Below are 11,259 nucleotides of genomic sequence, written 5' to 3' on the forward strand. Positions count from 1 at the left end.
TAAACAAGATAATCAGAGAGATGAGCTATTTAGACAGCATGTCAAATCACCTAAGTTTTATTACATTCATTTATTTTCTCTCCAATATAAATGGGAGAAAAAAAAAAATACTCACCCTTCTTTTACACCCACGTTCACTGTTCCAGCCCTCCACTTTCACCTTATTCTACAAGTTTTGTCCACCACTCACTATCCGTCAGTGATGAGCGGCTCTCACTCTCCTCTACAAGTCTTCCAGAGTAGCTCGTATTTGAAGAATGTGTACAGATTTGTTTTGCAAAATATGCACTTTTTTTCCAAAACATCCTTCCCACAACTAGACTATTATAAACTTTGATTCCACATAAGTTTATCTACTAGTTTTTCTATTGCTTACATTCCATTTTAAATATGTCTTTGCTCTCTGGAAGGTCATTTATTTCTAGGCTAAACTAACCTCCCAGCCTCCAATTCTGCGAACGTGCAAACTTTTCACTGCGCAATGCAACATTAAAAGGTTTTAAGTAGAAAATCTGTTTCTAAAACACCATAAGATATCAGTCATTTATCCACCAACCACCTAAGAGACCAGGCGCTTTGCTGCAAGATCACTTGTGACAAAAAAGGTACCTGCACTTTTCACATCTTAGTCTCTGAACCAGCTAGTTTATTTATATTAATTGCAGCATCTCAACCTTAGCACACATGAATCCTGAGGTTGTGTGTGGAGTACACATTCTTTAATTGCAGCATAAAACTCTAGCAACAGCACTAAATAATACAGGTATCAGCTTCAGATATTGTACTGTACCTATAAAAATATCACTGAACAAATGCTTTGGCAATGACAGTCTTTAAAGCCATTTCAGTGTATATGTTATAAACATCAATTTTTCCCCAGCAAAACAACAGACTGTATATACATTAAAGTTAAGGAATGAGCAAGGGATAAGCAAGATAAAAACATCACAAGCTTTAAAAGTTACATTACTGGGCTCAGTAAGGACTTTCTAATCACAATAATTACTTTCAGTCATGTACAGAACGTTATGTAGAAATTCAAGTCCAAGAGGGAACTTGCTGTAAAAGCCACAATAACACTGTAAATAAATGAAGAAAGCAAATGTAAGCAAGCTTTAAATGCAAAACATTTAACATGTGTTCTCAATTTAACACACCAAGGCTGTTTTCATGTTTAGTTAAGTATGCTGCCCAAAACATGGCTTTTAAAAACTGGTAAAAACAACCTGATATGCTGGCATAAGGTGAAGATAACATTGTAATTAAGAAAAAAAAAAATCACACCTCATCATTTTATACGCCTTGCCGAAAAAAAGCGAAATCCCTTATAGAGAATACACATAGAAAACAGGGCAGCATTCACCAAAGGCTGTAATTAGCAGCAGGTAAATGGCTAAAAAACACTCACCGTGTCCAGACACTGATACATGCACATCTGCAGGAGTTTGGGGAGATCTTTACATGTATATAAGCCTTGTAGATATACTATATATCTATATATAACTATATATATAACTATATAAGATATACTGTTTTTTTGGTCCCTACATTTTCACACATCTAAAATTTGAAGCACCACAATGGCCAACCTTTCTGCTGCACTCTAAAGCTGCAGGGCAGAAGGCATTAGCTTGACTGCAGTTTTGGTAACACAGAAAGAACCTTGCCATGCAGTCCTAAGGTTTTGACACCTGTAGTCATGGAAGTTACTGGAATCTACACAGCTACATCACAGGGATTTCTCTCCACAATCAAACATAAAAAACTCGTGGAATGCAATAAAGCAGCATTTAATACACCGCTTTTAAACACCACTGAATATGCGGAATCCCAGACAGCAATTTTAAGGAGAAACTTTACTTCCACTTATTTATGAAAGTCTATTCAAACAGATATGAACACATCCAAGAAAAACATTGTGCTCTATAAAGATTTATTTATTTTTTCCAAGGAAAAAGGAAGAGGAAGGAAAAAGCATCTTTAAACAGATTATCTTGTTCCCAAAGCCAGAGACATAAGTGAGCTTTCCTTAAACCATTCTAACTTCTCCGAAGTTATTTACACTTCTAAACAAAAATTCACATAATACAAAGCATCAAAAGTAAGGCCTTTCACATCAGTTTGACATTATTAATAAGTATTACTGACAAACATTAATGTTCTAATATGGAACAACATTTGAAAACAAAGAACTTTTTTCAACTGAATTATTACAATTCCCATCAAATTATAAAATAAAAACAGAGCCAAAAGAACATAATGGAATCTGGGGAGCAGAAGAAGCAGAATTCATGTGAGGAACCAGAAATCAACAGCATACACTCGTGTGAATCCACAGAAGGTTGTAATTTTACTTGAGAGGCAACTATAAATAAATGTTTATCTGGGACTCATTTGGCAGTAGAGATTTCAACATGAGTGAAATACAAGTTGTTGTTCAAAAGCTAGGAGGGCACTGATATCAATCTAAAGTGCTTTTGCCATAAACAAGTATTTACTTGGCCAAATTTTTTTAGAGAAATATTCAGCTGCTGTGGATGATTTAGAAGCTTAAATTCAGAGGTTCTATTAAAAGAGATGTCTAATCCTCAGTACCAGGAACTACCTCTTATCATCACAATGATGGGTGTTTTTAAACCACAATTTAATACTTGATCTATTTTATTACATTCAGTTCCTATTAGAGACAGGTACAACACTTTTAGTTAGCTTTCAGATTCTTGGAGTCATTCTGTTTCAGATTTAAATTCAATTGAAAAAAATTCAAGGCATCCTCTTGATGAGTTTCAGCAAGGATTTTATTATTATTCAAAACTTATTCTAAGTTGATTAAAATCTTCAATTTATTTAGTTTTAGGAAAAAAATACTGATGGGTTCCTTCCACAGTTTATTAGAAACTTGGGTCATTTTAAAAGTAATCTAACTTCTGAATCAAAAGAGTGGATGCTAAATAGGTCAATATTTTAACAAAATCTGATACATCTCAGAAGCTGAACTACTTGGAAATTCAATTTTAAACAGGCTGGAATAGCTAAGCCTGCCGCTTCTTCCTCACTGCTCTTTAAAGATTTCAAGAAGGCAGAGCTCCCTGCTATTCTACCCATGAAGTTTCACAACAGTATAAATGTGACAGAATCACAATATATCCAAAAGTACCTTTGGAAAAAAACAAACTAGTGTAAAACTCTATTTTCAGTCACTTGAGCATAGCTGTCAGCTGAATTTTTGTAGGCTTTAGCCATAAAAAAAAATGTAGAGTTTAGGTTCGCAATTAAGCAAATATGTATCTAAGCTCTGCTTATGTGAGGTGTCTTCACCTGGAAGAGAAATTGAGAAGTTTGAAGACACAACTTTTCAGGAAATGTTAAGAAGCAAGGTGGGGGTTAACAGTTCAATTTTAGCAAACAAAGTGAATCTCACCATCATTACAGTGCCAAAAGATAGCTCACCCCTTTTCCCGTTCAACATTTTCCCCTTAAAAAAAGAACAAAGAGAAAATCTTGGGAAAAAAAAAAGTATTTCAGTTACTCTGTTCATATATAAACTCGGGGGGGAGGAAGGTAACTCATCAACACTGCACTACATATATATTTAAATGCAGAACAGGAAAGCACATACAGGAATACCAGGAGAAATAAGACTAAACAAACCCTAAATTTCCCATCTTGCATGACTGCAGCTAACAGAGCAACATCGGTTCTGGTCAGAAGCACAGTCACGAGACCAAGTATTTTGCTGTGTCGACTGAACACACACATGGGATGCAGGGAACAGGGACCTCGTCAGACCCTGTGCTCTCCCCAGTTATGCCAGCTTCAGGAATGGAGAGCCTTGCTATTTCACTGCTAACATTCATTGCAGCTCAAAGCAGGAATTCTGTTTGTTTGTTTGCAGAGACACACCTAAGGTTCCCCAGCATTAATGACTTCATTAGCAGCCAGACTCCAGATAACTCCAACAAGAAAATCAAAGTAGCAGCCCATTCTATCAGAACAACATCATCAAACTCTTACCCCACTCCTGTCCCTCCCCAAAACTGCCATGTAATTACCCCAAGCCACATCCTCCTCCTCTGGCTCATCCACACACCACTCATTTTGTCTCTCATCATACTTCTTCATGACCTGTTTAGTCAGAGGGAAAATACTATCAAAAGAACACCCAAGCAATCCTAACATTTCTCTAACACTGAGCAGTAACTGGAAGGGGCAGAAGAGCTGTGTGTCAACTTTCAGCCAAGCTCTGTAGATAAAAGGAATCACAGCCATAAAACAGTTCCTGATCACCCACTGCTCCATCAGGTCCTGATGAGGAAAACAACTACTCCAGATGCTCAACTCTCCCATTTGTTCTCTGCTACATCCAGTTCCCATCCCAAACAGCAACTTATTGTTTCCTAGATGGAAAAGCTTTTACTTAGCACAGTCTGACTCAATCTCCAAAACTTGCTTGTTCTAGCCTGCAAGGTAAGATGTGTCACAGTATGTTTTTATGCTCAAATTTTGCTTAGAAAAATCAGAGAAAATTGGATGGTTCTGAGGTTCCTTGCCCTATGTTTCAGTGTATTTTCTATTAAGTAGGTAATTTTATAACTCCAGAACAATTTGTATGCCTTCTATTTATGTTATTTTAATGATTTTTTTTTTTTACAAAGGAATATACAAAAGTTAAAAATTTTTCTCCTCCCTCACTCCCATGACTCAAGTACTCAGAGCACTCCCCAGAAATCATCACAAACAGCAAGCCATAAGTCATAAATATTTGAGGTAAGTTTCCTAGCAGAAATTAAATCTCACTGGTGTTTCATTTCAGAGGACTGCACAAAAAGAGCTGTACCAGCATTTCTCAGATTCAAGATCCCTAACCATGAAACAGCTTTAGCCACCAAACTTCATTTGAACCTTTATCCACAGTTGCAGAGGTCCTAGGGAGTTGTAAGAGTAGGAAAAACAAACAGATCCCATTCACTTTTACTTTACCTAGATTTGCCTAAATCTCTAAAGTTCAGGGTTCAGACTCATTAAAAAAAATACTTCAAAAATCGTTTTTCTGCACAGAGCTTTGTAAAATGAACTGCTCAGTACACAGAAGTACAGTAAGAATTCTGTCTAACTTTTCATAAATATTGTGTGCACAGTAAGCCACCATTCACAATCCACATGATTCCTAGACAGAACATAGATAGGACTTGGGCAACTTTAATCACTCTCAGGCAATCAAACGTTCAACCTGTTTTCCACACAGAACTACCAAATTACAATCCTCAGTTCAGCTAGCACCAAGACACCCAATTATCCCTTATCTTCAAACAAAGAAATTACTCAGACTTAAAATATGCACCTCATTCTATTTTCACAGCATTCTTCTACGTGCACATCCAAAACCCATTCAGCTTTCCACCTATGAACAGTCAAGAACAACTTGTTACCACCATCCTTCCGAAATTCAATCTATCGCCCACTGCCTTCCAAAAGGTACATAAGAACACGTGGCCTGAAGTTTGCCTGAAGGACTGCAGATCTGTCAAGAATTTTAACCTAGAGAAGGCAAGGCTCAAGGGTGGGAGCTCTCACTGGTGTCTACAAATGCCCAAAGGCAGGGTTCACAGAGGATGGAGTCAGGCTCTTTTCAGTGGTGCCTCGTGTCAGGACACGAGGCAGTGGGCACCAACTGAAACACAAGAGGCACCACCTGACCAAGAAGAAATGCTCCTTCACTGTCCAGGTGGCAGAACACTGAAACAGGTTGTCCAGAGAAGTTCTTCAGTCATTCTCCTCTTCACTGGCCTTCAACAGCCATGTGGACATGGCTCTGGACAGCCTGCTGCAGGAGGCTGTGACTGGGGAGGGCTTGGAGCACCTGGTCAGCAGACAGCCTCTGCCAACCTTTCGTCATGTGAAGCAAAAGAGAAGAAAGTCCTGAAGTTGCAAAGTTGTTCTCAAAGATGTCCCACAAGCATCAAGCTCTAGCTTCTCTGCTCAGACAGTCACAAAGAAAAGTGAAAGTCTAGTAACTTCAATTGAATCAGACAGAGCAAGAATCATTAAGACCTCAATCCAGCAACATACACTGCTCCAATAGATGGGATAGTAGACAATGAGAAGCGGGGTATATGTATAAAGCCACAAGGAGTTTCCTACTTGCAATCATAACAGACAGCTATTCAAGAAATAAAATCTTTTCCTAAGATGCACAGAAAAGTTCCTGGATATGGCTGTTATCTGCAAATCAAAAAGCAACACAGGATGAGGTTGAGGACATGTATCAGAAGCCACAAACTTCTCAAACATTTAAACAACTTCTGCATGTTTCCTAACTTGCTTTCACCAAGCTCCTAACACTATTTCAACCTCCTCTAAAGTGAATTTAAGATAGCTGCTCTATAGCACTTCACCCATGTTCAAAACACTCAGAAATCCATTCAGTCACTACTGAAAGAAAGAGAAGCACAAGGCTGGAAGTGCAGCACTGCTCCTCAGCACATTTAGCCACCTGAAGTTAACATCAGTAAATCACGCCTGAAGAACATGAGAGTAAAAGCTGAAATAAAAGCCCAGTAACATAAGTCACCAGTTCCTTGGGGTACAGCCCAGCCAAAGCACGGACCAGAGATTCCCAAATACAGTACGTTACATGCTCTGTGTGTACAATCCTGCAGCGTTTGGCATCAGGATTCCTTCTGGATTCACACTGCTAAAACAGCATCTACAAAAACAGAAACTTTTTAAAAATCAAGGAAAAATGAAAACGCAAGATTTCAAATAAGGAAAAAAAAAAATCAATAATTACCTCCAACTATAGGAAACAAAGACAATGTGATAACAAGAAATACTACAGGCCTAGCATTTACCATAAAACAGCCATGATTCCAGTAACATTTCAAACCAAATGGAACAAGAGGAAAAGCTTTAAAAAACCATATGCTCCATTCCACATTATATCCACCATTCTCAAAATACTCAACAAAACAAATACAGTAGCAAAAAAATAAATACATAGTTTTCTCTGCTTAAGATGAATTTCAGTATGGTCTCTTAAGAATAATTCTCCAACTATCTACTTCTAGGAACAATACTGTAGTCATAGGAAATAAAACCAAAGTGTTCAACACGAAGCCACAGTGGAATTGTAGGACCTCCATCTAGTGCACCAAACCATTAGGAATATTAAGAAATGTGGATAACAGGCACAAAAGTCAAGTTTTACACCTTAAGCCGCAGGGCTGCCTAACATAGTAAGAAGGACTCCGTTTCCATTAAACTAGGTTAAAGAAGGGCAAATCTGATGGCTCAAATCTGCACATAACTTGAAATTCAAATACTAAATGATTCTGCCGAATCTGCATCTTCTGCAGATCTGGAATAAACTGTGTTTCCTGTATGATAAAGCAAGAAAAAAAAAATCCATAAAGTTCACCACACAAGCACTATGTAGGGTAAGCCTCAGGTCTTGAGAAAGACCAAAGCTCTCCCACCAGCTTGGGAGAAAATTTCAATTAAAAACAATCTCATTGTTTTTAATGCAAAAAATACTAGAACTAATCAGGTCAGAGACTCCTCCACGCTCATCTGCTGGAAAACTTAATTTCAACAAGCTGGGGAGGGAGAAGGAGGACACCTGGCAAGTTTATCTTCCAAAGAAAGTGAAACGAAGAAACATTCACAAAGATAGCCAGATAAAAGAATTTCCAGGGAACTGAGAGTTAGAAAGAGTTCCATTCAAGGGAGTTGTGCAAAGCTGTTCATATAACCAATCCTGCCAGTTTTACAGTCTCCAGAGAACATCAATAAAACAACATGCTCAGCGAAAGAGTTACAATGCAGTAAAAGCAAGCTGAGCGAGCGATGAGATCTCAGGCATCAGACCATATCACCTTTAATCTGTCTTAAGTCACTGCTCACTCTTCACAGTATTGAGAAGTCATGGGGGAGAAGGGCTGCAGGCAACATGTGAAACAGATTGGAAGAGCCCCCACATGGACCAGGAGCCCCGATGGCTGGCAAAAGTTGAAGAGCACAGCTTCCATGTTAGAGTAGCACAGAGAAAGCTTTCGTACAATTTTTGGAAAATATGAACCTTAAGTAACCGCAAAGGAGATGCTTCGAAACCTTTCATCGCAGCTCTCACTTTAATGAGCATAACCTGTTTATGGAAACCGTCTGAAAAAGTGCACAAGTCCAAGCCTGGTCTCTGAGAAGCAAACAGGATGCAATGGTCTACAAGCCAGCAGACTGTAACAGGGAGAAAAAGAAACAAAATAAACAAAATGTTAAGATCCAGCAGACCAACAACACTGAAGCCAGGTTATTACTTGTATTTCCTCGCACCTTCCTCTCAACAGTTTTGAAGTACACAAATGTAACACAAAGTCTCTTTCAATCTGGCCTTTTGTAAAGGGGACAAGTCACTCAGCTTCTCTTTTACCAAGGTCATACAAGGCTGCTGCAAACCTGCATACAGAGCACAGTTTTTCACAGTGGTGCTCCTGTGCTTCTACTTAATGTGAAGCAAAGATCAGAAGATACATATTTGCATTCTCTTATTCTTTCACAGAGAACCTAGTCCAAGTACTGGTACTAACCAAAACCAAAATTACAAGTAAACATTATTATTAACACCAGTTATTGACATAGCATCAATATTCCACCATACAAACATTTCTCAAGTACTACTAAACAGCATATCATTCTGCTATGATCACTATCACTAGGGGGACACCAGCAACAAATATAAAACATACCAAAAATGGTGTCTTATGAGGAAAATGTCACAAAAAAGTGCATGGAAGAAAAATAAAATAAGAAACCTACCCCTACAATCCCAAAAGTATAACAAAACAAAAACAGAAAGAGCAGTTTACAGTAACCAACAAGATTATGTTGTTGGGATTCTCCTTGACTTCCCCTACATCTTTGTGGTAAATATGCACTTCCAATCTTGAACAGTGAAGTCCTTTTGCAAGCTCAGGAGCTTTCCTGAGGACTAGTCAAAACAACAGATGTGGAACAGATCAAGGTTCTGAATTTCTGTGCCTTCTTTTTGTTATTGTTTTATTATTATAAACATTTTTTTAAAATCAGTATGCTGATAAAACTGTAGCTAGAACAAAAGAGAACAGGGCATTCCCACCTCTCCCTCCCTCTTCCAAGTTACCAAGACTGTTTGAGGTTATAAACAAAAAACATGCCCATTTTCCAGACTACACATCAAAATCAGTTCATACCAGTTAATCCAGTTTTTCCATGTAACACTTCTGGAGTCCCAAAACATCATTAATGCTGCAAAATGATTTAGCCTACCTTGCTTTCAAGTTACCTAGCATAAGGTTAAAAATAAATTCTTTAAGCAAGTTAGGTCAAATCACCACACAGAGAGATCAGGCTCAGGTATAAATAGTGAGTCACTCAGGTAAAAATGCAAACCCAGATTCCATCACAGATCACGATATAACTGAGAGAATTGCTTAAAGGGTCTGGCAAATATTTAAAAAACAAACAAACAAACAAAGAGGTTTCCAAAGCCTTAGCTTATGCTGTTTTCTGTGAAGGACTCCATTTTCAATGGAAAGTGCTGCTCTAGGCCTGCACTTCCTCCCCCTCCCTTTGCTTCACTCACATCCAGCTCCAGTTTCCCTCCTTGAAAAAAAAGCCACTCTCACTCCAGGACAGCCCCTCCATTTCAGCAGTGACTGCCACCCTAGAGGGTACTGCCTCGATCTGCTGCTTTATTATAAGCCTCCATTGCTTGCTCAAACTGAGATGACTAGGGCTTGATCCCTGCTCCATGCTTGGCCCTTGTGAGCTTCCCCTCACAGAGCTCAACACAAAGCCACAACCTTCTCTTTCGCAAAGCTCCTCCGAATACAATCAAGAGGACTGTGAGAACTCAGAGTTTGCACACCTGTACAAGGCTGCAAGCCACAGCACATGAGCAACCCTCAGGTGGCACCAAGCAGCACTGCGGGCATCACAGCACGCCTTCCTACATCTACTGCACCTTACAGAGTTCAGATCCAGCGTGGCTTCAAGGCACACCAGATCCCTCTCTACACCCAGTTCCTTCCAGAAGGGTTTCTCTTGGTCTACTTTCCTGCTGTAATTTCCTTCAGTACCAACAGCAAACAACTTTATTATGATTATTAAATGCAATATGACCAAGCTCAAGAGCAAAGCCCTGCCATACTTCCCAGACATACGCAGGCTCACGGAGGCCGGGTAACACAGAGCATGGCCCGTGCCCAGCCCTGTCCTCACACAACCCGCTGCCGGCCGTCCCGAGCTGCGCCTCTGACACGGCACAGCCCCATCCATATAAAGGCACCCAGCGCGGGGAGGACGCACGGAAGTACAGCCCGGCACGGGGTTCAGACGGAAGGTGTCCCACAGACGCCTTCCCCCACCCCACACACAGCTGAGGACGCAGCTGCCCCCCACCCCGACCTCAAAGGCCTGGACATGGGTCGCCCCCGAGGAAGGCGGGAAGCAGCGCACCTCAGGGCCGGGCCACCGCCTCCCTGCTGCCCGCACCGAGGCCCGGCGGTACGGGGCAGGCCGCAGCTCTGGGAGCAGCGGGCGGTGGGGAGGGCGCCGGCAAAAGTAGGGCAGAGCCGCGAGGCCCGACCGGGCCTCGCCTCCCCCCACCGACAGCACTGAGGGACGGCCGGGCCCCGCCGCCCCCGGACAAAAGCGGCCGTTGGGCCCCGGCGCTGCGAGGGCGAAGGGGAGAAGGGATGTGGTGGTGGGGGGGGGGGAGGACACGCAACGGCCTCCTCAGAACGCTGAGGGTTAGCGGGGAGGGGGGGGCGGCGGGCCCACAATCCCCCACGCGAGGCGGGGGGCTGAGGGGAAGCGGGGGAGGGCAGCGAGGCACCCCGCGCCCCGCGGTGCTCCCCCCGCTCCGTACCTGCCCAATGTGCTCACAAAGCAGCAGCAGCAGCGGCGCCCACCCGCGTCACGTGACCGCCCCTCGCGCCGCTCCCTCCTCCTCGCCTCCACGCGCGCGCGAGGCCGCTCCCCCGCCACGTGACACGACGCCGCGCGCTTGCCCACCGGCTCCTCGGTCCCCCCCGCCCCCATCCCCACCTCCCCGCCTCCTTGCGCCGTGGCCGCGCCTCGCCCCTCACACACCACCAGCGCGCGCCCATCAGCCGTCCCTTCCGCCTACCCCCAGAACCACGTGAGCAGGGAGAGGGAGTCCGGCCCCTTCTCCGTCACGTGGTCGGGGCTCCGCCTCCCCGCTCGCCGGAAGGGGGCGGCTGG

At 42.2% G+C, this 11,259-nt stretch overlaps 1 protein-coding gene across 12 annotated transcripts in view; it reads right to left on the reverse strand.

Annotated features, from left to right (window-relative positions):
• UBAP2 (ubiquitin associated protein 2) overlaps positions 1-11,236 on the reverse strand; it is a 227,114-nt gene extending 215,878 nt beyond the window's left edge. For 8 of the 12 annotated variants that reach the window (XM_040655470.2, XM_046905277.1, XM_046905276.1 and 5 more), the window contains exons 1-2: positions 11,128-11,174; positions 8,110-8,232 (exon numbers count right to left, since the gene is read on the reverse strand). In XM_040655470.2, coding sequence (XP_040511404.2) covers positions 8,110-8,140 — 31 coding nt within the window. In that variant the 5' untranslated portion in view covers positions 8,141-8,232; positions 11,128-11,174. Of the gene's footprint in view, positions 1-8,109; positions 8,233-11,127 lie in introns of all 12 variants that reach the window. The other 4 variants (NM_001277105.3, NM_001398300.1, XM_040655471.2 and 1 more) reach the window with 2 other exon arrangements.
• Between the last annotated feature and the right edge of the window lie 23 nt (positions 11,237-11,259).

This window comes from Gallus gallus, chromosome Z (assembly GCF_016699485.2).
Source record: "Gallus gallus isolate bGalGal1 chromosome Z, bGalGal1.mat.broiler.GRCg7b, whole genome shotgun sequence".
NCBI lineage: Eukaryota > Metazoa > Chordata > Aves > Galliformes > Phasianidae > Gallus > Gallus gallus.